The sequence below is a fragment of the Aquila chrysaetos genome, chromosome 5 (assembly GCF_900496995.4).
Source record: "Aquila chrysaetos chrysaetos chromosome 5, bAquChr1.4, whole genome shotgun sequence".
NCBI lineage: Eukaryota > Metazoa > Chordata > Aves > Accipitriformes > Accipitridae > Aquila > Aquila chrysaetos.
This window is the reverse complement of record NC_044008.1, coordinates 68,017,846-68,044,337: the sequence shown is the minus strand read 5'-3', so window position 1 is coordinate 68,044,337 and position 26,492 is coordinate 68,017,846. Positions and strand designations below refer to the sequence as shown.

At 60.5% G+C, this 26,492-nt stretch overlaps 1 protein-coding gene across 4 annotated transcripts; it reads right to left on the bottom strand.

Annotated features, from left to right (window-relative positions):
• Window positions 1-79: 79 nt before the first annotated feature.
• RNF157 (ring finger protein 157) lies at window positions 80-25,001 on the bottom strand. Of its 4 annotated transcripts, XM_030014810.1 has the most exons (21): window positions 24,739-25,001; window positions 18,910-19,028; window positions 14,395-14,483; window positions 13,700-13,846; window positions 13,062-13,179; window positions 12,875-12,941; window positions 12,676-12,719; window positions 12,214-12,261; window positions 11,846-11,917; window positions 11,148-11,307; window positions 10,833-10,945; window positions 10,258-10,496; window positions 10,061-10,169; window positions 9,755-9,866; window positions 9,123-9,319; window positions 8,904-8,969; window positions 8,498-8,546; window positions 6,839-6,949; window positions 6,170-6,265; window positions 3,138-3,178; window positions 2,561-2,673 (listed from the first exon to the last, which is right to left on the bottom strand). In XM_030014810.1, exons 1-20 carry the CDS (start codon window positions 24,824-24,826, stop codon window positions 3,138-3,140), a joined length of 2,085 nt encoding a protein of 694 aa, XP_029870670.1. In that variant the 5' UTR covers window positions 24,827-25,001; the 3' UTR covers window positions 2,561-2,673. The 4 variants fall into 4 exon arrangements, with proteins under 4 accessions (XP_029870671.1, XP_029870670.1, XP_029870672.1 ...); XM_030014812.1 differs by lacking the exon at window positions 6,170-6,265 and having other exon boundaries at window positions 24,739-25,000; XM_030014811.1 differs by lacking the exons at window positions 3,138-3,178; window positions 6,170-6,265 and having other exon boundaries at window positions 80-2,673; window positions 24,739-25,000.
• Window positions 25,002-26,492: the final 1,491 nt, after the last annotated feature.

Below are 26,492 nucleotides of genomic sequence, written 5' to 3'. Positions count from 1 at the left end.
AAAAGGGTTTCCACCCACTGAGCCCCCAAGACCCCAGCTGCCCTTGCCTTGTAACCATGAAACAACTCTGGACACTTCATCGACATAAGATACCCTTTATTAAACATACTCTTAAAATCCAAAACATGCTCAAAGCAAAGTCATAAGCAGCAATCTGGTTTCCTTCCTTAAATCCCTGACAGGCGGATCACTGGAACAAGGGGCTGCCCTGTGAGACAAGGGGCTGTTGCCTTTCACCCCACACTGCCAGCACTGGAGGCTCCTGCCCACCCCTCGTCCCTTCTGGGTGGCGGAGGACGGCGCTGGTGCCACCCACGCCAAAATCCTGTCTCTCCTGCGCCATGGCAGAGGATGCTCATTTCTTTGCTCGCACCACGGCAGCAGCATGCTGCTTGGCCGCAGCGTCATCCCAGCTCCTCTTTATTGCCTTGTGCTCGCTGGCAGCCGCAGCCCTGGTCTGCAGCCACCCCACGAGCTCGCCTGGCTGCTCCTGCAGCCTTGGGGACACACAGCTCAGAGCAGCTGGAAAAACCCTCCTGAGCAAGGACCTGCCTGTTCTGCTCTGACCTGCCGGCAGCCACAAGCACCGTCGCAGCCGTACACCATGGTGCCCGGCCAGGCCTGGAGAGCTCTTGTCCCCTTCAAAACTGCAAGGAAGGTTGAGCTTTGGTAGACGAACCACCCTTGGAGCATCAATTCAATTTTCCCTCCCCTGCCCATGCTGGAGGGTGGGGGAGCACCTGGCCTCCTGCAGCCCCCCTGGTTTTCTCAGCTCAGCATGGCAGTGAACCCCCAAAGCTCTCCCTGTGCCCAGCGCGGCACTGCTGGCTCCTCAGGGCCGGGACACCTAAACCTGTGGGTTGCCCCACCATGGCAGTGTGTCCCTGAATGGGGCACAAGGCTTGTCCCCCTGCTGCTCCAGCCCTCTCTGCTGTTAACAGCTCCCATCCCATGGGATGGCAGTTTGGAGATGTCACCCCACGTCATGCGCCCAGCCCCAGGTTCCCAGGAAGAAGTTTGGGAGCTATTGAGCCGATGGGAGACACAGCGGGGTGGAGGGAGCCCAGAGGAGGGAGCAGCGGGATGGCCAACACCAACCCCCTGCTCCAGCAGGACCCATACTGGGGCCATAGAGCAAGCAGCTACCGTGGCCCCAGTTATGAGCCAGGCAGAGAAAACATTGCCCGGCTCCAAAAAGGGCTTCAACCCCCTTTAGGAGCCATGGCCATCAGCACATCCCATGCCCTGCCGCAGGGATGGGCGGTGGGGACCTGCACCCCGCTCGCACCCTGCGGCTGCTGCAGGACGTTGCTTTCACTGCATGAACATCTCTGTCCTAACATAGCTCTGAAACATGTTTTTCTCCTGCAAGAAGGTGGGCTTTGCTATCATGTCTGCATTGGGGGGTCTCCCCCAGCTCGTGCTACTGAGAAAACCAAGTGGGGGAAAACGGGGGGCTCAGCCTCCCCTCCCTGGGCTGGCCCAAGCAGCTCCAGAGCTTGCTAGATTGTGATGCTGGGTCTGATGCTCCTCAAAGTGGCTTCTGACTGTCCCTGATGCTCTCCAGGGTGGAGCCTGGCATAGCCCCATCAGGTCCCCGAGGTCTGTGGCTGCGTCCCTACCCCACTGGTATCCCTGTGTGCCTGTCCCCCGGAGCAAAACCCACTTATCCTGTCAGCCCAGTGCTGGCCAGAGGGATGGGGATGGAGGGGTGGGGATGAAGGGGTGAGGGGGAGCTCCCCCACCCTCATCCACCCCCTGCTACAAAGTGCGATGGAGGGGGCAGGCGGGGGGGTGACACTTTTGGCACTTGTTCCAGAGAGAGGGCACAGCCCCAAGCCCCGAGCTCACAGCGGGGCGGAAGACAGTGAGGTTAAATTAGCGATGCCCCGGGAGCTGGTGACCGGGGGGGTACCAGGTCCCCTGCCCACCCCCGCCACCCTGCTCCATCCCCTGGGGAAAAGCAACCTCGTGGACCCGACCCAAGAGCCCACATGCTACCCAGGAGCAGAGCGGAGGGAGGGGGAGCTAGGGGGGCACAATCACCGCCAGTGCATTAATGGGGACATCCCATGGCATGGCAGGGGCATGGGCCAGCAAAGTTGAGAGGGCGGCCAGCCCCCCCGTGAAGGTCACCGGCTCATGCACCGAGTACACCAATGCCAACACTCGTCCTTAACCTGTACCCCTGGGCACCCTCCTCCCATCATCCCCCTCCGGCCACGTCCCAGGACCCCCTTTGTGGGGTGACCCCGTCCCATCTGCTCCGCGTGCTGGAGGAGAGGAGCTCGGGGGTATGAGATGGCCGGGGGCAGGAGGGGACCCCAGCCTGTCCCCATCAGGGCTGGAAGATGGGAAGGTGCTGATGGGGGGCTCCGAAGTGATGTGGCTCTCAGCCCCCCTCTGCACAGGGGGGCCAAGGAGGAAGAGTTGAGGTTACCGTCTTTTCTTTCGAAAATCAGTCCTGCTACAGCCGAGGGGTGGAGGTGGCGATGCCCATGGCGCCCGGACACCAGGGTCCCTCCGGGCAGACGGGGGGGTGCGTGCCCCCGCCGAGGCTCAGCCCTCACATGGGCAGGGCGGCCGCTGCCTGCTCCAGGTCTTGGGTGCTGGGGGGGCAGCGGGGCCAGGGTGCCTGCTGCGGCCACACGTTGTTGTTGGCTGCCTCCGGGCCTGGGGGGAGAAAACGGGGGGTTAGGAGCTCCCAAAGCCCACTGGCACGCTTGGTTCATCTTTCCATGGGGGATGCAGTTTAGTCTCCCCAAATAACACCCACCTCCCCAGCCCCCCCTTTGGTTTCGGCTGCAGTGAGGGCTGGTGAGCACCTGCACTTACCTTTCCAGGCTGAGGGAGCCCCTTAAACCCCCAATTTATCAGGAATGCCGAGGGGCACCGTGCACCGTGGCCGGGTTTTAATAACACAAATGGAAGGGAGCTGCCTCTGCCCCCCACCATGCCCGGCAAGAGGGCACATACAGATGCCCTGTGGGGGCTGCAGGTTAGGCACTAAGGGATGTCACCCCGGCCAGGATAGCAAGGGGACTGCCAGCAATGCCGGGGTGAGGGGTGCCAACCCAGCACCAACCCCCCCTGGGTGATGGGGCGCGAGGCGGGCACAGGCTCTGGGGGTCTCATACCTATTCCTCAATGTTAATGGGGCAGGAGTCCGGCACGGCGGCTGCGTGGCAAGAGAGACCAGAAGGCACATGGTGAAGGCGGGAGCAGAGGCGGCGCGGGGGGCATGCACCCGAGCGAGCAAACGGGGCGACCGCAGGGGGACGGGGGAGCTCGCTGCCAGCGAACGGGTCTGGGATGAGGACGGGGAGCCGCCGCCGCCGGGCACGGTGTGAAGGGGCCGTCATGCGTGGTGCCCCCCGGGGTTTCGTGCCGAGGAGAACCGAGGGATGGGCATGCTTGTGGCACGGGGGGAGCCAGGTCCCCACACGCCTCCTCTCCGGCTGCAGGCTCCCGGTTCAGGCAGCACCCTCCAGTCGGGGCAGGGCGATGGGCAGAGCTGAGGACCTGCCTGCCCATGGCTTGCGTCCCGCCACCCAAATGATCAGAGGCTACGTGGTGCCCTTAGGAAGGGGGTGCACCCCTAAAACAGGGTGACTGCTCCCACCAGCGAGGTTAAGCCCTGTGCCCAGGTGTGGGGCCAGCTCGGAGCCAGGGGGACCATGCAAGGGCACCCCAAGGCCAAGGGCAAGTGCTGAGGCTTCCTCAGAGAGGGAGCAACAAAAACCCACTGCCTGCTGATTTATGGGAGGTGACAGCTGCCTTTTCGACTGGCTTTTCATGGTGAGCTCAGGCTGGAGAGCGAGGCACGTAAAGTCTGCAGATCCCGGAGGGAATGGAGAATTAAACAGGACCACACATACACACACACACCTATACGCAGGCACACCGAAATCCCATTAAGAGCTTGATATTGCATAAGTCACTGCAGTGCTCCGGTGCAGAGACCCAGCTCAGCACGCCCTTGGGAGGCTGCCGAGGAGCGGGGCCGGGGACAGCAGGACACAGTCCAGCCCCACAGCAGGGACCTGGCCCTGTGCCCATCCGCCTCTTCTCCCCTTGGGCTGCAGGAGGGGGCTCCCCCCTGCCATTAGCAGCCGTCAGACCTGCCCTGCGCAGACCGGCTCCCAAAGAGCATCTTGGCGAAACCCAACCAGCTCACCCAGCCTGCTGCGATATCGCTTACAGCTCAGATCATCCACAGGTTTAAACCAGCAAAAGCCCTCAGGGGATGTCAGGTCTTCTACTGCCTCCGATGAAGCAGCTCCCCAATCCTCCCCACCTTGTTGCCAGCCTTTTCGGCAGGCACCTTCCCCCAGTTTCTCTTTCCAATGCCACCCTGTCCCTAGCAGAGGCTGTGGCTGCAGCCAGAGGATGCTCTGAGCCCCAGGGACAGCCCCTGCAACCCACTGCACACCTCAGAGCTTGGCAGTATCCCCTTGAGGACACAGATCTGGGGGCTTTAAACCTTGTGTCCTAAAATCCCCAGGATGCAACCTTTCAACTCCTCCCAAAGCCCTTTCCCACCAGATTGAAATCTGCAGAGATTTCACAACAGCACTGGGGATGAGCAAACCTTTCTGCTTTGAGGAACCACGTCCCGTGCCTTCATCCATTACAGAGAGGGCAAAATCCAACCCATAGGTCTGATCACAGCAAAACCTCCCCACGAGAGAAATTGCGGGAGGAATAATAATAATAATGTAATCTGTGGTCAAGGTGATTTTCTTTCAAGCTTTCAAGAAAACAGCACCTGGCCCCAAAATAAAAGTCCACACTGTTCTTGCCAGCCCCGTGGATGCAGATACATCCAGACCTGCAAGAAACCTCTGCCAAAAAGGACTTTTTCGGTGCATGCAAACCAGCTCTGCGATTGCAATCCAGCACCACCAGTATTAAATCATGCCTCATATTGTCTCCGTCGCAAAGCAGCCGAGTCCTGATAGCGAGTGGCTGCTGACAGGGAGCAGACGGGGCTGGGGAAGGAAGGAGCTACCCTGAGTCTAATGAACAAAATTAATGTTGCAAAATACCAAACGACTAACCAGCCATTACAGCCCTATGGGCAGCTGCTCCCCTTCACTGCCCCGGCCCCCCGAGCTCTTCCCAGCACCCCAGGGCAACCTTCCTCCAACCCCTTTAGGGCAGAGCTCTGCATCCCTGGAGTTATTCCTTCTGGCCCCTCTGCCATCTCCAGGGGACCACGGGCAGCCCTGAAGCCCCCACTCTGCACTCCTCCGCCCCCAGCCCCAGTGCGAGCGGCAGCCCCCCACTTTTCCCAGCAAGTGCCGAGGCCAAATAGGCCCTCTCATGCGAGCGGCAGCACGGCTCCCTGCCGAGGGCTCCAAGCAGCGCAGCCGCTGGATGCACGGACAGACGTGGTGGCCAAAGGATGGAGAGCGCATCCTTGGCCGGGCTCAGTCCAAGGGCCAGATTCTGCACCCCAGCCCAGGCAGGGGATGAGGCCATTGCAGTCCTTGCAGCACAGCAAGAATTTGACCCTGTGCCAGGGCCGTTTGGGCTGCAAAGCTCCCCCTTCCTCATCCTCCCCCCCGGCACAACCAAGGGGAACACGGTCAGGGATGGCTTTGGCTGGTGCCACAGCCAGGGGATGCTTTGCCAGGACCCCCAGCAAAGGCAGGGGAGCTGCTGGGACCCCCCCAGCCCCCTCCCTAGTCCCCCTGGGCTGGCAGGGCTCAGCCAGCTGCTGCCAGAGGGTGATGGGGGGGACACGGGGCATTTGTGGCAGGCGTTCCTCCGCAAGAGCCTCAGCCATGTTTCTCCAGCATAGAAACCACCAGGAACACATGAGGCAGCAGGAGAGGAAGATTTCCCGGAGGAAAAGAGGGGAAAGAAAGGATTTCCCCTCCCTCCAGTGGGTTTCACCCACCCTCTTAGCTCTCCAGCACTCACCGCGAGTCTGGAACCTGCCACAAATTTAGCCAAAGGGGCAAGGAAGGGGCAGAGTTGCTTTCAGCTTGTCCACAAATGTATTGATGGAGACCTAGACCCTCAGAGGGCTTCCTCTTGGCTTTTTGCCCCGTTTCCTCCCCCAAAGGCTGACGAAGAGGAGCCTGCAGCGCTGGGCAGAGGGTCCCCAGGCCACCGCCCCCTTGGCCTGCACAGGGACTGGGGTCACCAATACATTTGTCACCTTTGGGCAACTCTGGAGAGTGAGGGGACACAAGCGTGGGTTGAGAAAACCGTGTTGGCACAGAGCGAACATGAACTTTCACGCAGACGGAGGAGCCTGGGAGGGAGGAAGAAGAGAAAAAAAGGGATGGAGAGAGGGCAGGAGGAAACAGAAATGGAAGGAGGGTGGGAGAGAAAGCATGAAGAAATGGGAAAGAGGGATGAACTTTGGGGCTCTGCAGAAGGACACCCCGACCTGACATGCCCCATCTCCCCGTCCTTAGAGGAAGAGGAGGGGGAGGCAGGCAACCCCTGCAGTAAGGCTGGACTGGCTGCGGATCACATCCCAACCCAAAATACTGCTGCACCCACCACGAGTCTGGACCAGGCTACAGTTGTGCCACACAACCGCTTCCACAGGGAGGGCTGGTGCCCCCCAGGGTGCCAGAAGCCCCCCGGCCAAGTCACCCTGACCTACGGCTGCTGGGTGGTGACGTGCCTGGTGCTCAGCCCCATGGCAGGATGGGTGGTGGGATGCAGCGAGGACAACCTGGTGGGGATGGTGGTGGTGGTGGAGATGACGGTGGTGGTAGTGGGAGAGGAGGGATGGATACAAAGAGCTGGGGTGATGCAGGGAAGAGTGGAACTGTCCCCCCCAACCCAAGTTCATGTTCAGCAGACGGCCACTCACCAGGTAAGCAGGCCTCAGAGCACAGTTTATTGTCCAGCGCTTTCACGTGTGCGATGCCCAAGTCATTGTTATTGTCACACCTCAGACCGAGGAAAGCGCCTGTCCTCGGGCCTGGAAGGGAGTTAAGGCAGTTAACGCCATGGCTCGGCGCTGGGGCTTGCTGTTGCCTTTTTAGCGGTGGGGTGTGGGATTTCTGGGTCTTTTCCTCTCCCCTCCCCACCCTCTTTCAAAAAAAAAAAAAAAAAAAAAAAAGATAAAAATGATGCATCTAGATGGGAGTGGGTGAAGAGTGGACAATAACGCCTGGGCATGGTCCGAGCTGCTCCTTTCCTTGCACTGGCCACATCAGAGGGCAGCAAAACAGCAACGATGCAGCAACGGGCACCGGCACACGTGAACCTGCTCCCCCACTGCCTGCCCAGGGTTCAGCCAAACCTTCCCCCGGCACGGCCAAGTGCTCCCCGGTCAGTAGAGCCGGGCCACGGTGGCACCCGTCACCTCCCGCCGGAGCCTCTCCGGCACCATCAGCGCGTGCGTGAGAGCCGCAGGGATGCTGGGAGGAGGCAGCAACTGGATGCGTGGGGCAAAAGAAGCCGTAGCCAAGCTTTGCAGGGGGGATGGAGGCTTTCGGGGCTGAGGGAGGTAACTGCTTCTTAGCATCACCTGTACGAGAGATCAGCCCCCAAGTTCTTACCTGCATCCATCAGATGCAGGCAACTAAACCTCAGGAGGGATGTTCCCAAATAATCCAGGAGCCCTGCTGAGAACGGGCACAGGACTGTGTCCTGAGGAGAAAGGCCGTCCTGCTCCCAAAGTTGTTGGGATGCCCGTGGGCGTCCACCACAGCCCCCAGTTGATCCCCAGTTGTTATATTTGAGGTTCTCCATCAGCAAGAGCCTCCCTGCAGGGCAGAGGCCACGTTTTGGGAATGGGTGTTCCTGCTTTCCAGCTTGGCTCAGTGTCCAGGTTGGACGGGGGAACAGTTTTGGCATATTTTTGCTAACCGGAGACTTGCAAACGTGGGAGGGGACACATTGGTGGCCTCCCTATCACCCAAAAGAAATCCAAGGTGGCTGGTGGCCGATGGCACGAAGGTGACCATGTCTTTCCTTGGCTATTTGAGTGCAAGGGAGGAAGCAAGAGGAGCCCTCAATGCACACGTGTTGGCTCGTGAAAGCACATTGAGGACTGGCCAAAAAAATGAGGAAAGCATCCCAAAGGGAACAGTTTTGCAGCCCCTTCCTACGGGAACCAGCCCACACAGGGGTCCCTAAGGGGGTGGCTTTCAGAGGTGTGAGGAAAGACCTTCTGGGTGAGGGGAAAAACACGGAGAAGCCTCTTTCCCACTTAGCCCGTTGGAAACACCGTTGGATCCTGCACTCCAGCCGTCGCCTGCTCCGCGCCCCACACCACGCTCACCGGGGTCCCCATGGCTGGCTAGCTTCCCCCCACCCACTGGTGTTCAATCCACCCACGGGTGGCCCTGCTGTGACAGATGCTTTCCCAGCCCCGGTGCCCACAGAGTCACCCAGGGCTCTCCCCGATGGCAGCCAGCAGGCAGGGGAGCTGGGGCCAGCACAGCATCTGCCACTCGCTCGGCTGCCCACCGGTGACACCGAACTTGAAAGCAAGGGGACAACAACGACCCGGGCCTTTTACCATCTTCCTGCGTGGGAGAGGCGTCCTCATCCTCCAACACGTCATTGCCCTGCGGCACAGACGAGAGGCAGCGAGTGTTAGCAGCCCCGCAGGGTCCTGGCACCGTGCCGGGGTCTGTCCCTGGGTCCCTTTGGGGGAACGTCCCTGGCCCTGGGGGTTTCCATAGACCAGGAAGATGATCCTGGATAGGGGACGGCCCCACTGACTGCCCCATCCATCTCCAGGGCAGCCCTGCAGGGACACGGATGCGTGGACAGCCCCTTCCCCAGCCCAGTCCCGAGGGAATGCGGTGCCAGCTGCCCAGTTTCCCCCTCCGTGGGCACCCGGAGCTGGGCACGTCCGGGGTCCCCCCACCGTTCTGGGTGGCACCACGGCTCCCGGCCCTGCGCAGGGCGGTTACGGTTACCTCGGCATCACGCTCCTCAGCCGAGATGCTGACGAAGTTTATATCAGGGGACTCCACAGGCGTCGACTGTGGGAAGAAGGTGGGAAAGATGGGGGGGAAAAAAAAAAAAAAAAAAAAAAAAGTCTGGTGCCGGTGAGTTTGGAGGATAAGTTACATCCCATGGGGAATCTCTCGAACGTGGGGGCGATGGGCACCGTCAACAACCCCCCCAGCCCCTACCTCTCCATCAGAGGCTGTGGCGCTGGCGGCCGCGGGTGAGGGAAGCATGTCCCCCTCCTCCTCCTCCTCCTCCTCTGTGCCGGGAGCAATGTAGGAGCCGGACATGGAGGACACAGTGTCAGTGCTGATCTGGGAGTGCTGGCTCTGGGAGGAGGCCATGGACATGACGGACTGAGCCAGGCTGCTGCTGACGGGCTCTGGGGGAGAGCAGGGGCTGAGCGGGGCCACTGGACCCCCCCCAGCCCACAGGTGCGAGTCACAGCACAGCAGCAGCTAATTGAAAAGGGGGCTAATGAGGAAGAGTGGGGCAAGGAGCGAGGACTTGCTGCATGCCACGGAGGCGCGATGGGTGGAAAGTTGCCACCAGCGGGTCCCCATGGCCCGCAGCCCCCCATCTCTGGGTCTATGGGGTGATGAAGCAGGGGCAATCAGTGCCCCCATCCCCCCGCCTCCATCTTCAGGTCTATGGGTGACAAAGCAGAGGTGACACCCTGGGGTTTCACGCAATGTCCGTGGCAGGGTAGGAAGGGGCCACGCAAACCCACTCCACATGCCCCCACAGCGGGACAGACCCAAGACCGCGATGCCGCCCTCCTGCCTTGCCAACACCTGCGAGCACCGCCGTGCCGTACCTTCTGGGGACGAGATGGTGGAGGAGAGGGGGGTCCCGGTGCACGAGGACTGGTCGATGGCTCCCGATGACGACAGGGTGAGGTTTTCGCTCTCCGGCGTCGCACCGCATTCCTGGAAGAAGCGCGTGTGGGGAGGACGGGATAGGGATATTCAGCAGGGGTGGATCCATCTCCCCTGGGCATCCTTATGGACGGAGGAAGAGCCAAGAGGGGCAAACTCCAGCCAGACCCTCCAGCCTCCCCCAAACCTGCTGCCACCCCCGCAGTGCCTCGGCTCATCACCAGCATGTTTCGAAGAGTGCTCACCTCCTCACGCCGGGCAGGGGATCTCCTCCTGGAGACCCTCAGCTCCGACTCAGTGCACGACTTCTCATCCTCCTCTTCGGGCAGGATGGAGGAGTTCTGTGAGATGGACCTGCCCGGAGGGGGTAAAGCAGAGGGGTTCACCCCCGCTCACAACCCTCTGAACCCCTCCGGACCCCCACCTCCACCCCAGTACTCACTTGGAGAGGCTCTTCTTCAGCTTGAGCCCCGGGGGTCCACAGTCAGGAAGACGCTCGAGGGGCGAGAGGGCTCGCAGGGGGGGCATGGGACCATCGCTGCCATACGAGGGCAGGGTCCCTGCGCCCGGGGGGTCCCCCAGCGCACGCAGTGGCAGGGCGGCTGGTGAGGGCGTCAGCGGCCCGTTGAGGGCCTCCAGCAACGACACCACCTCGTAGCCCGGGGGAATGTTCTCCGAAGACTGGGGAGAGGTGGGAGACAGGGTGAGTGTCCTCCCTGGGCCATTTCACTGCCCCCATCCCTGCTCCCGGCAGGACTGGGATGCCCCAGGGAGAAGCCAAAACCCAGAGAATGGACAAACTACCTGCACAAATGCGAGCCCCAAATCTGCCATCTTTCCACCCAACTGAAAGCCCTTTTTTTGCAATATCGAACTTGCATTTTTTTGCAAGATCAATTTGCATTAAATAAATAAAACCTGGCCCCAGGAAGCACGTGCATCCCCAAACCTCCCCAGCTAGGAGGTGGCCAGGGTCTCACAGCCGCCCAGGGGGGCCGGGCTCAGCCGGGCACTGACCGAGTGCTCCTCGGAGTCAGAGGTCTGCGAGGCGATGATGGGGTTGAAGCTGGTGGGCGAGAGGGGACCCAGCTTTTTCCTCATGGCTCGGATTTGAAGCAAGGCTCGGAAAGCTGCAGCAGCAGGAACGAAGGGCAGGGTGAAAACTGGGCACCAAAGGGAGACACACACCTCCCCCAAAATGCCATCCCATTTCCCAGGAGGGGCATCCCCACACTGCACAGCATCGCTGCGTGTGGGGCTGGAGAGACTCAAAAACCCAAGGATGGGAGATGCCAGCCCCCTCCCGGAGATGCCAGCTCCCCCAGCCCTTACGCAGCCTGCAGATGGGGCAGTTGTTGGCCTGGTAGCGCAGGGTGTCGGCGCAGGTATTGCAGAGGCAGAGGTGGCGGCAGGGCAGGATGAGGGTGTCGCGGACGTCCGAGAGGCAGACGACGCACTCAGCGCTGTTATCACTCACCTCATCCTCGGCCACCTGCCCCATGGGAGAGATGGGAACCGCTTGGCCTCGAGGCCCCCAGCCCACGTAGCACGAGGGTAGGTGCCCTAAAAATACCAGCTGGATGCCCTGAGAGCTCACTGCAGGGTCCTGCCTGTGTCCCTGCTCTTGAAACACAACCCTGGGACCTTATCCCTCCCCTCCTGGAGGCTGGGAGATGGGGCCAGAGGCATCAGGCACCCCACAGAGGGATGCATCCTTCACCCCAACTTTTACATATATATAGCAGGGGGGAGGCACATCCCATGCTTTGAGCCCCACAGTCCCCTCCTAAGCCAGCAAGATCCAGCTACCACCCTCCCAAGGGACCACAAAGGATGGGGGGGGGGAAAAGGCTCAATCCTTCAGCTTTCTGCCTCCAGCAGCTTCAATGCCAACACAAAACACCTGCACTGTCCCAGGCAGCTCCGCGCCACGCTGCAAACTCTTGCCCCGTGTGTGTTTTAGCTGCTGAACCAGTGCTAGGGGAAGGAGCGAGGGGATGAGGGAAGACCTGCAGGATGAAGGCACGTACCTTGGAGTCCTGCGTGTTGTACTTGTTCTCAATGCCATAGATCTCCTGCAGAAGGTAGCTCACGCCATCCACCTGCAACCCCGTGGGGAAGGGGTGAGAAGCAGAGACACAGCCCCCCCCAGCTACCACAGCTCCTGGCCCCCTCCTCTGGCCAGCCCTCCTTGCCCCAACAGCTGTGGTTTCTCTTTGCATCAATGCACTTGAAATTGCCGGTGGTCCCCAAGCTCCCTGGGAGGCAGGAGCAGGGCAGGGGTAGGCTGCTGCCCACACAGGGCTTTGCTGCTCCCCAAAAGCCCCTCGCCGCCTTCCCCCCCAAGGGGTGTGCAGGGGAGTAGCTGCCACCTCCTCGGGGACACCCGGACACTCACCACTTGCTTCTGCTTGAGGGGCTTCACGCAGAAAGTGCCGTCGCTGTGCTGGAGGGAGGAGAGCACATGGGTGGGCACCGGTGCTGAGCACCCCAGGGACCACCGTGCTCGAGCACCCGCCCACCCTGTAGCTGTCACCGCTCCCACCTCACTCCCAACCAGCCCATTTTGTAGCAATTCTGTTTCTTCCTGACACCCCCGTACCAGGCAGGTGTAGGATGTCACACACATCACAAGGCTGGAGACTTGTTGGGGCAAAGAAGATGGAGCTGAGACCAAAGGCCTCAAAAGTGGGTGCTTAAAATCAAGGATTTGGGGGATATTCCCAGAATTTCAGAAGCAGCCCCAAAATAGCCCCAGCCCAGCAGCACCATCCCAAGCCCCGCGGGATTTCTCCAGGCTCTCTCGCACCCGGTGGGCAAGGGGGCAGGAGGCAGAGGACAGCCCCAGCTTGGCACTTACCTTCTCAAAGGTGGCCAGCAGCACGTGGCAGTGCCCGGTGTGCTCTGCAAGACACAAAGGGACAGGCAGGGCTCAGGGGACAGGCAGAGCCTTGGCAGCAGCAAGGAGAAGCAGGAGGCTCTGCCTGGTTGGTACAAGGGCTGGCACCACGGCGCCAGCAACTGGGCAAGCCCAACCCAGCAAGGAACCCCCTCCTCACCCTCTCCTTCATCCACCACCGCGTGCACCACCATGGGGTACACCTCCCGGTCCAGGTCGAAGCCCAGCTGGAGAGAGACAGGAGGAGAGGCTTGGTGAGATGCAGCAGCAATGGAGGCTTCATCCCGCATCCGTAACTGTACCCGACCCTGCGGTCGATGCCGATGCCGCAGTCCAGTGGGACCCACCTCCTCCTCGCTCCACTCGGAGGGGTCGACGGTGTGGGAGGGCACGCAGAACTGCTGGCACACTCCCCGCTTGTAGTGCACCGTCTCCGACTGCAGGCTGTTGTCCCTGGGGATGTAGCTGTCCCGTGGAGAGAGGACAGAGTCAGGGGCACTGCAGGTGTCCCCACACTCCTCCCGGTCCCCCCCAGCTCACAGGATGCCAGAAAAATGGGATAGAGGGGGGTCACTCCTCCCCTCCCCTCCTGGATGCCTCCTGGGGCTGAGGCAAGAACTAAAATAATCCACGGGGCTAAAATAACCCCAGGGCAGCCAGCATGGGACAGGAGTGGGAGAGGGACAAACCTGCAGCCAACCTGGAGGAGACCAGGAGGGGCAATGATTCCTCCTGGTCTCAGCTCTGACCTGGAGGTAACAAGAGGGAGCACGGCAGGACGGGGAAGGAGGCAGCGGGGGCTGGCAGGGACCTGGCAGCGGCACCCGGGGGAGGCAATGAGCCCCCCTCCATCCTCAGCACTGCTGGCAGCTGCCTCGTGCCCTGAGGAGGGGAGATGCTCCAGGGAGAAGAGGCTCCATGTCCATCAGCAGAGCCCCACACCCTGGCCAGGGAGACGGACACACACCAGGCTGGGGCTCCTCACCTCGCCACCCCATTGTGAAACTCCTCGCTCGCCTGGTAGTAGATGGTTATGGCCACACGGGCATCCGTGTCGAAGGTGAACTCCACGTTGTAGTGCACCTTGGCTTTGCTGACTTCTTCCCCCGGGGTCTTCACCTCCTCCGAGCACCTGGGGAACACAGAGGGTCCGGGAGACCGGCACCCCTCAAGGACGGCTCAGGGTGCCCCAGGACTGATCCCCTGGCACGAGGCTGCCCTCGGCACCAATGGCCCCAAAAGGGACTGCCCCCCTCCATCAGGGGAAACTGAGGCACGCCAGGAGGGCCCGGCACGCCCAAGGTCAAGCCTGCAGCCTGAGAAGTGCCGCAGGCAGATTTCAGCTGTAATCCCAAACCTCCCGTCCCAGCTGCAATCCCCAGCCTCCCTCCAACAAAGCCTTTGGAAGGTGGGGGAGGAAGAAAAAGCAAAGCACTTCAAAGGCAGCACTAAGCTCCTTTAATCCTGCGGTGGAGCCAGCGCAGCCAGTGCCCGCATGCGGGAAGCTCACCCGTGCCGGGAGGGGAAGGGGTACGTTTGGACAGCAATGGCTTGTCCCCTCTATCCGCCTGTGCTGAGATGAGAGCATCCCCATGCTCAGCATCCCCTGGGAGCATCCAGCCAAACCTGTGGATCATGGCTGTGAGGTGCCCAGCCCTGTCTTCCCCCCACAGGACTCACTTGACAAGGCGCAGGGTGTCCTTGCGGATGTTGATTAAGCTCCTGAGGGTCTTCACGGGTTCCTGAGGAGGTGGAGCAGCATAAGGGAACTAGGACGAGAGAGACACCAGTGAAGGCAGACGCACGAGGAGGGGGTTACGGCAGCCATGGACCTTGTCCCCGGACCCCCCAGTGACCCAGCCCGGACCCAACACCCTGTCTGCAGGGACCCAGGGTGGCCTGCACATCCTGATGGGTGCTGAGCACCTGCAGCTCCCGCTGGCACTTGGGTACCAGGTAGCGTGATGACAGGGACATCCCTCTGCAAAGAGCAAGCCCCAAACCCCTTGCAGGGGACAGTTTCACCGGGGCAGGGTGGGGGGACATGCAGAGAAGGGCTGTTCCTTGTCCCTTCGCCTAGAGAGCAAGGGGAACATGGGGCACAGGGCAGGCGGGAAGCTGCCGATGTATTTTTAGGCTGCTGATGCAGCACGGAGCTGCTGGATGAGGCTGGGCAGGGGGAGGCCGGAGCTCCTTCCCTGCCTGCCAGCTAAGGAATGGACACAAACATCCCTATTTTCTTCCGAGGATGGATGGGATTTGTGTGGCAGGGTCTCTCTCAGCTCTGTGCCCAGGGTGGGGAGCCGATGGGGTGGCTGGGCAGCACCAGGCAGGCAGCAGTGCTACAAGGGAGAGGTGTTGAGCCATCCTCCAAGGTGACCTTGTCCTTCCCGTCCACCCGCAGCCACCACAGGGCTTGCTGGGGAGAGGGGACACCCCCTCCTTGGCACTGCAGCCCCCCAAGGGAGACCGAGAGCACCAGGGAAGGGATGCGGGACCCTTCGTCCATCCCTCTCCATCTCTCAGGTAGGTTGAGCCCCAGGAAGGGATCGACACAAACACGTGTTGGAGGCACAGAGGTTTACGCCGGGATTAATGCCCAGGTCGTTGGCAAGCTGTCACCACGTGCCAGGGGACAGCCAGAGCCAGGAGGGCATCAGGTGCTATCAGGGATGGCAGATGCTCACGAGAGCCAAAGGGCTCAACTGCTGCCTTGGGAGAGGGAACAGGTAATCAAGCCAGGCTGCCTGGGTCCCTTCATCCCCCCATGCTGTCCCCAGCCTGGATGGGGGGGGGGGGGGGGGGGGCTTGGGGACGGCGAGGTGCACCCCGATACTGAGGGGACAAGACTGAATTGCAGATGGCACTTGGGGATGCCCCACGGGGAGCCAGGTGCCCATTTCCCATGTCCCTGGCGCCCTCGCGTGGGAAAGCCATCGTCACCCTCCCCGTCCCCAAAGCCATCGTCACCCTCCCCGTCCCCACCACCCTGGCTGGGGACCCATGCAGGGCTCAGCGGGATGGGATGGGACAAGCAGCTCGCAGGACCAGGCAGAGGCCTGCCCCATCCCTCCTCTGCCAGCCGGGCATCACTCCCCTGTGTCCCATGGCTCTGGTCCTACCGGTGGCATCAAAAGGCCATTCATTTGAAGATGAATCCACGGCACCTTGGAATTGCCACCCCCTCCCTCCCCTCCGGGAGGGGAAAAGGACAGCCGAGTCATTAATCTGCTGTTAATGAGCTTTTTAAGGAGTCACAGGCACTAAACAGGCACCTGCAGAATTGTCAGGGCACCTGCAGGATCGTCCCTTGCAGCTGGAAGGGAGCAAGTGAGAAAAGGCCTCCAGGCTGGAGCCAAGCCGTGTCACGACATGCCATGCTATGTCGCAATACATCCTCTGCTATTCAAATTAGCGAAGCAATCCAATCTCGTTCATTTGCACCTTGCCCAGCTGTCCCATACCCAAACCAGCCTGTGCTAAGCAGCAGAGCTCACCCCGGCAGGGATAGCACCCATGGGTGCAAGCCCCCTCCCGCCACAGCACCCAGGGGTGGGCGATGGAGGAGGAAAGGGGCAGCTGGGTCCCCCAGCGCAGCCCTGCGGGGGGCCGTTGGGCTGGGCAGGATGGGGAAGCACCGCAGGCAAATTTCTTGCCGTAGAAACTGCTTTGCCGTCACGGTTGGGCTCTTTCACACCCACGTCTGGGCTCTTTTTTGGGGGGGTTGGGGTTTTTTCTGAATGAGATTTTGCAAGCCGGATTTGCACATCAGAAAGGGGCTGTTTAAAGGACTTTTTGCATCTCCTCAATTTAAATCAAGCTGAAAAACATCAGAAAAAACACCTCACTGCAACCGTTACCCATGTAAAAACACTGTCCATGCACCTATAGCAACACTTGGTCCAGGCCAGCTTCTGTTAAAGTGAAGAAAAAAAAAAAAAAACAGCTTCAAAAATCTTTCTTGGGGTTTTTCTACAAGCAGACCCAGGCAGGTTTGCGTGGGCAGGGAAACCCAGCGGCACGTTTCAACAGTCCCCAGCTTCCCCAGAACACCCCATGCTCTCTCAGTGCTGCAAGCAGCTTCTCCACTCCTTGGCCCCTGCAGAGGTGTCCCAGCACGGTGGCAGCTCCTTAAACCTGCAACGCCCTTCCCAGCCCCTTGGGAACCAGTCCCAAACTGGAAAATCCAGATTATCCCGTATCTGTGGAGGGGAGAGTCTGCACAGCCTCTGGGTGCTCTGCACATCCCCAGGGCAGCAGTGCTGTTAATAGTTCAGCTGAGGTGCTTGGGATGCGATTTTTCCAAGACCCTGGCCCTCGACACCCAAGGAACCCAAATAAATCCCCCACTAAAAAGCACTGGCCATCTCTGACGTTTCCAGCCCAGCCAGGGCTCTCACAGCATGCCAGAATGTGAAAGCATTACTGCCAAGAAGCATCAGGACAGGTCTTGGAGGCGGCATCAGAGATGCCCAAACAGTGCACGGACGCAGGCTTGGTCCAGAAACAACACAGGTGCTCCTCGACCCCTCAAAACTGGCCTGACCCAAAAGCCCAGCCCCAAAATGCCCCCCACTCCCCAGGGGGACGGTACCTCGGTCACAGCTCTGCAGCCCAGGGCCGTTGGTAATTAAGCCGGAGCAATGCAATTTAGTTTGCAATGCTGTATTAATTCTTTCTGCTGTTTCCAAGCTGTTCCTTTACCTTCCCCGCTGCTTCTGCTGTCAGGGTGTCTGACTCGGGAACTGCTCGCTGGGCAGTTTAGAGGCTTTTACTGTAATCAAGAGGATTTCTCAGTGCTCGCTGCTGGAGAGAGAACCCAAGTGCTGACTTTTCATTTTCTGGGGAAGCACAGAGGACGGAAAGGCACTGGCTTTGCCCACCAATGCTCACGGGTTTTGGGGGGTGCTCCTGCCCTTGGCTCTACTGGGATTCCCACTCTGGCACAGCCCAGGGCTGGGCGCTTCCCCACTGAAGGACCGTACGATGCTGCCAAAACGCTGCCAAAGCCAATTTCAAGGAGGAAACGCAAACGGGGAAGGCAGCAGCCTCGCCAGCCCAACACAGAGCAGGCAGCATTCGAGAGTTGGGCCATTAGCACCAGGCAAATTTATCTTGACTCAACAGAAAAGCTTTGGTGCCTTTTAATTCCTCACCTAGGATTTTTTTTAATAATTGACACCCCCCCTCACTCCAGCTCTGGCCAATGCTGGCGAGCTGCCCACTGAGATACACCCGGAGGAGCAGGGGAACTTACCCCCACAGGTGAAACCCGCCGTGGGGACGACCCTGCTCTCATTTCCTCCCTTTCCAAAGGCAGAAAGCAGAAAAAACATCTCCAGGATCATGAGGTCCGGGGACCTTCTCTGCTGCCGGGCTTCCCCATACCCCAGGGCCAGCTGGAGCTGGCAGCACCCAGCACCGCAAAATCCATTGATGTGGCCCACAGCCCACACAAACCCCCTGCCTTTTTTTGCTAGAGCATGGGGAATACTTTCTCCTGCTCCTGTCCAAGCTACTCTGCCCTGCACCATGCCAGAGCTGCTCCTGGCATGTCCCTCACCCTGTGCCACGTGGGCTGGGACATGGCTCCTGGCTGAGCTGGGAAAGGCAAGAAGAAAAGCAGCTCTCAGAGAGGGAGTGAGAAAGAAGGAGTTGGGCTAAATCAGCCCATTACCCCTCACCATCATCTTCACCAGCTGATGTTTTTAAGTCAGCAGGTTTATGCCTGCAAGCAGCCCTTATGGGTTGGAAAATATGCACAGATCCGATGACCCGCGACACAGGTAGTGCAGAGAGCGGCACCCAAAAGCAGAGGTCATGCAATCGCCCAGTCCATTCCAAACCACCTGCAAACCTATTCACCCCTTGCAACTCAAGTTTGGCAGCGAGGCGAGAGATATAGCAATAACATTATGTTGCTGTGGAGTGTGTGGATGCGGGCAGACAGGCTGAGAGGAGACCTGGGTTAGTCCCCAATGGAGTACAGGCTGCAGCAAGTAGCCAACCCTTATATTAGACATCAGAGAATCCACTGGGGCCACCCCAGATGTGCTTGGCTGGCTCTGCCCTTGGAGGGTGACAGCCGGCAGCCTTATACCATGCACCCCCTTGACACACACAGTCACCACCATTTTGGGAAGGGGCATGCCCGGGCCCCGTGTCCCCCCCAGCCCCGCTCCCCCCAGTGCCCACCACAACAGGCCGGTTCCCCAGGAAGTTGAGGTCGCTGTTCTCGCCGAAGAGGTAACCCTCGGGGTGCGTGGAGTCGAACTTCTCGCCGCCCATGATGAAGTGGTTGGCAAAGTAGCTCCCTGGAAAGAAACCACAGAGACCGCCTGAGCGGAGGGGTAGGACGGGGCTTCAACCAGGCGATGGAATGGCACGAAGCCACCAAATCGATGGCTCAGAGGTGGCTTTGTCCCAAGGGTCACCTTGCTGGGAGCCTTTCGGGTTGAGCTCGCGTGTTGCCAGCCCCCAAGCAGGCAGAGGCGAAGGGGGACTGGCCAAGAAGCGACCCGTCCTGGCTGCCTTCTGCCTGTCTTGCCCTCCCCTCTCCCTGCCCGCAATCCTGGCCCTGCCTGGCCGCCGCAACGGCCGAAGTGTGAGCAGAGAGAGGCCGGTGCCGGGGTCCAGCCCCATGGCACTGCCCGGCCCCGGGGGCTGCTCCATGCAGCGGGATTTAACGGGAGCAGAGTCACACCCCAGGGGCTTCGGCTGCATCCCTCCCCGAGCGCAGCGTCTGCTCCCCTTTCCCTGCCCGGGAAATCCGTGCGAGCCCCAGCCCGGCCTGAGCCACCCAAGGTCACCCCGACCTTCAACCATTCCGGCGCTGGCAGGGGTGGCCAAATCCTGGTCTGTGAGCAGGAAGGGGAGATGGCTCCCGAGGCGGCGGAGCAGGAGAGCAGTGCTAATCTTTTGCATAAACACCAGCTAATTTTCCGAAGAGGCAGGAAAGGCAGCGGTCACAGCCTGTCCTGCCAGAGCACCAAAAGCCCTGGGAGTCCCAGGCTGGCTCCTATACCCCCACGGACGCTGCTGGGAAGGGACAGCACAGACCAGGCATGCAGCTCTCAAAACAGGCAGGGTTGCTCCTGCCCAAAGACCAGCGTCACAGACCTCGTGTGCCATTCAAGGCAGGGTGCCTGCAGCCAGATGCCTGCCTGGGTTTGCTGCAGCCATCGCCGGGAAGGTGGGCAAAGCACAACTGAACTGAGTTCTGTCAGTTCTCAGCCTGCAGCCTTCCCTAGGAAGGATTCATCTCCAGGAGGGAGGATTTTGGGGGGCTGTAGACCCTCCAGGAGGTCAGCAACCCCTCCAGAAAGTGCTCCACATTGCCCTGATGAGCACCAGGCAATGACCGGTGTCTCTTCTTCCCTCACACAGTAAAGCACGGAGCCAAAACACCAGCGTGTTCCATCCCCCAAGGCTGGGAGCAGCCCCCAGGCCAGGCACTTCCCAACTACAAGAGATATTTCCCCCCCCAACCTGGCCAGGAGCTGACTGGTGCCTGCTCCTTGACCGTGAGATCCAGGGGCAAGAAGGTTGGGACTTCTTGAGGTGGGAAAAGGAAGGGAAGGGGGAGGTGAACAGGGATGGCGAGGGGTGAGCAGAAGCACCAGGACTCAGGAGAGACAATGATGGAGGACGGGCACAGCACCCTGCATCCCGCTGGCCACAGGGACAGGGTCCAGCTTGCAAAAACCCCAAACCCAACAGCACAGAGCCATCCACAGCTCCCCTAGGGACACCCCGAAACTAAACCTTTGGGGTCCACAGATAAAGGAGCTCAAGCCTGGGCTGCAGCTCTGCTTGTGGGAACTGAAGTCAGAGCTTGCAGTTACCTCCCAGCAGACGCAGCGACTGCCCAGGGCTGGATCAGTCCTTAATACCGCATTTAAGAACCAAAACTGAGCCCAAAGCTCACAGGGAAGGAGGAGAAGGGATCTAACACCGGGCCAGGAGGGACGAGCAGAGCCATATAGCTTCACCCGAAGGCCCTGCTGCGCGGGGATGCCCGGATGCAGTGCGCCCGTTAGGAAACGTCAACCATCAATTATTGATGCCTGCTGCTTTCTGGTCCCATTTTCCACGTACATAATTTATAGGCAGCTCCCTGAGGAGGGACACAGACACGTGAAAAAAAAAAAAAAAAAAAAAAAAAAAAAAGCCAAGAGCAAAGTGCCTTCGGAGGTGCCCGCAGCGGCACAGCTAGTGGAGAATGGGGCTGTCCGGAGCTTTCCCTGGCACTGACTTGGGGCGAGAGCAGGGGATGGAAAAAAGTTATATTTAAACCTGCAGAAAAGCTACCCCAGCACTGGGGAAAAGCTGGAAAATGGAGCACAAGCTCTCTGCAATGGCCCCAGCCGTGGTTTGGTGGGTGCTAGGGGCTCCCATAGGATGGGCAGAGCAGGCGAGGACCATGCTGCCATCACCCAGTCTCCCTGCCACGGGTTGGGAGCACCCATGGGTGCTGCAGGCTCCCAGCGCACCCCACGCATGGCCCAGGGGCTTCGGGTCCCCCTTTGCAGCAGAGCACTGGCCCTGTGCTTCCTTCCAGGGAAGGTTCTCCAAAAACCTTGCCATTAAATGAGAGCCTCGAGTCGTGCCAGTCTGCCCAGAAGCACCAGCACGGGAAAGCCCGGGGCATCGGCAGCAGCGTGCCAGCCCCGCTGGGTGCCGGTGACCCCATGAGCACAGCGGGGTGGCAGAGGAGGGAAGCGCTTTTCCAGCCACAGCCACCTTATTATCAGCTAATTATAAATCCTTAACCAACACCTACCCCGAGGGAAGGAAAGCCCATCAAGGACGGTCACATTGCTGAGAGAAAGCTGGGCTTTAATGAGATCTTAAACTTCGGAGGGCTGGCGAGCGTGCGGGAGGGGCTGAACAGAGTGGCTGCTGGAAAGGAGGAATAAATCAAAACTGCCTGAGGTTCCTGGCAAACAAAATGCGTCCTGCATGCCTGTCGGCACCAGCACACAGGACATATCTGGCACCAGGCGGTGCCGATGATGCTGTCGGCCCCTTTTCTCCATGAGTGCCAGGGATGCCACCTTGCCCAGATGCCCTGAGACAGCCGAGGACGCCGTGGGTGCAGACCCTGGTGTGTGCTGTGGCTGCGCCCGTGGCTCTGGCACACGGTGGCACATGTCCTGTATCGTCCCCGAAGCCATCGCTGCCTGGCTGGAGTCCGCCTCGGCTCTGGTAACACAGCCTCTGGCTCTCATACGTCAGAGCCTGGATGTTTCGGCAGGGTCACAGCCCTGCTCTCCAAAGCGGCTAAAATAGAAGAGCTCATTTTCAGCCCATCCACACGCTCCTGGTGAGGGAAGCGCCGGGTTTTGCACAGACTGCGGCCATCCCAGCCGGGTGGCCATGGCATGGTGCTGGCACAGGGACACCCCGCGGCAGCGGGTGCCAGCACAGGGTGCTGCAAAGGGCACGGCACCGCCTGGGCTGGTTAAAAGGTGACGGGTGCTTCTGCCCCGGGTCATCCCTTCACCGCCCGGTGAGCTGGCACGCTGTGGCTTATTTAATTCAGCACTCTAAAGCGGGCAGAGCCAGTGGCAGCCTGAGGCAAAGCCAAACCCTGGCTGTGGCACTGCTGCATCAGCCGTAGCCTGCCATGGCCCTGGGAGCCCCCCTGGGCTGCTCCCTGTGCCATGGCAGTGCCACCACCATGGGGTTGTGTCCCCAGGACTGGAGGTGTCACTGCCTGGTTAACCCCCTTCGCTCCTGTTGGCAGCCAGGGCCCCGCTCACAGTCCCACCTCCTGCGTGCCTCCGGAGCTCGGTGCCAGCCTCAGCCAGGGACGGGGACTGAAAGCCAGGGACTTGCCCCAACAGTTATCCTGCTAGCCAGGCAGTGGGATCCATAAAGAGCCCCCGCTTGCTCTTCCTCCCATTGCCTTTGCCAGCACGAGATTAGAGCCACTGAAGTAAATCCCAGCCTTTGCTTCAAAATATTGGCTTAAATAATCCCATTTGCATGCTGCCTGGAGGGGACGGGACGCCCAGGATGGGAAGGGGACATACTTAACTGGGACAAGAGGTAGCTGCCCTATTCCCACGGGCTGCACCGGCCATCCTGAGCGAGTCTGCAGCTGAACAGCCAAAGCCACGTCCACAGAGAGAGGGAAATGCCCCAGGGTCCGGTGAGACCCCCCCCGCCCAGGGCCACGTTTCCAAATCCAGTGGCTGTTTCCAGGCAGCATTCGAGGTGAGAGAAGTGCTGCCGCCACGGAGGATTCAGCTCCGCTGCCTGGCATGTCCTCCCCTGCCTCCCTCTTGGCTGCTGGCAGTGCTGAACGCAAATCCCCTCTTGGATTAAAAGCAAACCAGCCCTAATCTCCCACTGTCACCAGCCTGCCCTCATCCCAGTGCAGATGGCCATGTCACTTGAGCACCTCCTGCCCCTCTCCTCGAGGACCCCGGCCAGCATGGGGACCATCCCCCTCAGCTCTGCCCAGGCCCCATCAGTGGGACCAGCCTGGCTGAGCACACCCGAAAGCCCTGGTTTCTCCCTGAAAGCCAGAGTTAAGCATCAGCCTGGCATCCTCTGCCAGCTGAGATGAGTTTGGAAGTGCTCAGCTGAGCGCACTTGCTCCCCCAGAGCAGGGCACAGTACTGGTACCCTCCATCCCTTCATGCTCACGTATTTCAAGAGCCCCTAAATAACAAGCAGTCCCAAGACAAAACCCCTTAATGCACAGAGCCACAGCCCCTGCAGAAAGCAAGCCCACAGATGGGGTGGTCCAGCTTCAGCTGGCATCAGGGTGACAAAGACCTTGAAATTGCATAAAAGGGGGAGCTGGGGGAGCCCCGTGGGAGGACAAGCTGCTGAGGATTGGCCATCTCTACCCCGCAGTGCCCCGGTTAACCCCCATCACCGCAGATGTGTCAGCCAGCTGTGCAACCGATTTTATATTAAAATTTAAAAAAAAAGCTAAGCACAACTTTTCAGGACAAGAGTACGTTTTGTGTCAGCTGTAATTCTTCCTAAGGAGATCTTTATTTGTAATTAGCAAGTAATTTGTCACAGCACTAACGATCCAAGCATTTACTTTATCCTATTAACTACCGAAATAGTTAGCTATTAATAATATTGAATGCCGCAAGGATCCTGTGGCAATCCCTGCATACACGCATGGTGCTCCTGGGCATCGTCCACTGATACCGGTATTTTTGCGGCTCTGAAGCACTACCTACCCAAGGACTGGACTCCATCACCTCTCCCCACTGCGACTCCTGCATGGCCCCCCCAGACACCCGCTAAGCCTGGCCCTTTGCAGGGAAAACGGAGGCATGGAGGGAAGGGACGGATTTTCCAAGGTCACGCACAAGGTTTGAGACAGGGCCGGCTTGGGGAGCGGGAGAAACATCACCACCGAGCCTGGAAGCAGGGCGAGGAGCCGAGGAAGGTGAAGTCTCCCCATGGCAGAAGCTGGGGTGCTGCTATGGGGTAGGGCCCTGGGAAGGAGGGATCCCCTCCAATCCCTCCCACCCCAGCCTCCCTCATCCTCCCGGGAATTTAAACGTGGGCTTTTCCCGAGGAGCCAGCACCGGAGCGACCAGCCATGAAACAAGCTCCAGCCTTCCCAGCCTGGTGCCGCAGACCGCGGGTACAAATAATAATAATAATAATAATAATAATAATAATAATAATAATAATAATAATAATAATATCATTAAAGTCGCATCAACTCAGCCAAGTTTGGGAGCCGGTTTTGGCAGGCAAAGGGGCACCCGGCGAAGGGGCACCCCGCGGGCGGACCCAGAGGTGATCCCATCCCTGCCGCGCCGCACGGAGCCAGGGTGCCCAGCAGCAGACCTATATTTTTAGGGTGCCCCCCCCCCCCCAGCTGCGTGCGGTCAGGGTTTGCTTAGGGGAGCACAGGGACATCCCCGACCGGAGCAAGGTCACGCCCGGTCCCTGCCCCGCTCGCTCCCCTCCCACCCCCGCCTCTTCCCCCGCAGCCAGCGGCGGCACAGGGACGCGGGACCCCCTCCCCCGGGGGCTCACCGGATTTCGGGGGATATCTGTAGACGGAATTAGCGGGGATATCCACTTCTTCCACCCCTGCGTTTTGCCGGCTGGTCAGAGCCCCCATGGCCGGGCCGGGGCTCAGCGGGAGGGATGCGGGGGGGAACCCTCCCGCCCGGCACCGGGACCGGGACCGGGACCGGCACCGGGACCGGGGCTGGCGGCGGCAGCGGCGGCGGCCCCCGCCCGCAGCATCCTCCGCTCTGCGCCGCGCCCGGCACCGCCTCCGCGCTAGCGCCGGGGCTGCGCCAATGCGGGGCCGGGCAGGGCGGGGCCTCCCCCGCCCCGCCCCGCCCGGCCCCGCCCCGCCCCGCCGCGGCACGGCGCGGCGCGGCGACGAGGCGCTGCCCCTCTCCCCGGTATCACCCTGCCCCGGTGTCCCCCACCCGCACAGCAGGGCCCCCCCCCCTCAGAAGACGTTTATCTGCCTTTCTCTGCCCGCCCCCCCGTTCCGGTGGCACACGCGTGCCCCCAGTGCCACCCACCTGCCACCGCCGGTGCCACCCAGTTGCCTCCAGTACTGCTCACTGGTCTCCCTTGCCATCAACTGCCATCCCCGGTGCCACCCAGTTGCCTCCAGTACTGCTCACTGGTCCCCTTTGCCATCACCTGCCACCCGTACCATTCATCTGCACCCCCCCCCCCCCCCCAGTTATGCACCCCAGTGACCCCAGTATCACCCTCCTCCCATCCTCTCTCCCAGCCCCACCAGCTGGGTGACACTGAGCAGCAACCCCACCCCAGGGACCCCCAGGGACAGCCTGGGCCCCCCAGGCTGGCTCAGAGCACAGCTCCTCTGTCCCCGTGCCCCCCCCGAGCTTCTTGGGGTGGCCCCTGGGAGAAGGCCAAGCCCCCCACTTTTCCCAACAGGTCGCCAGGAGCAGGGGGAAGGAGACGGAGCAGCTGTTGGCACAGGGGCCGAGACCCTCCGGCAGCAATGCGGGGCTGCACAGCGCTGCGAGGGGGGGGGGGTGTCAGATAAAAAGCCCCCCCAGTGCACACCGCCATCTTCTTCATCCCACCTTCCCAGTTCTGCTCCGCACCAGGAGCAGCTGCCTTTGCCGGGCGCAGCCTCTGGAGGCAGGGAGCTGCCTGTCCGCTCCAGTGCACCCCAATGCACCCTCAGGTTCCCCCAGTTCCCCAGCATTAAGCTACTGGGAAGCACTGGGCGCCTTCACATTTTCCCCTTGGGCATGAAGGTGACGGATGGACCGTTCGACCACTCGCTTAAAAACCCTGGTAATTAATTACGTCCTGCAGTGCAACTTAGTGGAGCATCACATGATTTTGATTTGAGTTGATAACACGAGTGCTATAAATATCAAACGGGAGATGTGCAGAGAGGCGGATCAGCTGCCCCGATGTCCTCAGCTACTCAGCGGTGACGAGCAAAGGCCGTCCCTCGGGGTCCCCGCTTCGTGCCCTCCCCGCACAGGGACACACGCACCTCCCTCCCCATTTGCTTTCTACCCGCACAGCCCCAAGGGCGGCCGAGAAAAGCCAAACCAAAGAGCAGCCACCGCCACGGCGAGTCCGGCTGCAGCTTTGTACCCCACGTTTGTCAGCCTGTCGCCGTCACCCGGGGACCTGCGGCCCCGGCAGTGACTCCATGTCCGCACCGCTGGATGTCACACCCGGGCTGGGTGCCAACGGGAGCGGTGGCCGAAGAGGAGCTGAGGGCGACATCAACGCCGGGAGCCTGCTCCCACTCTCAGGGCTGGCACCCATCCGGG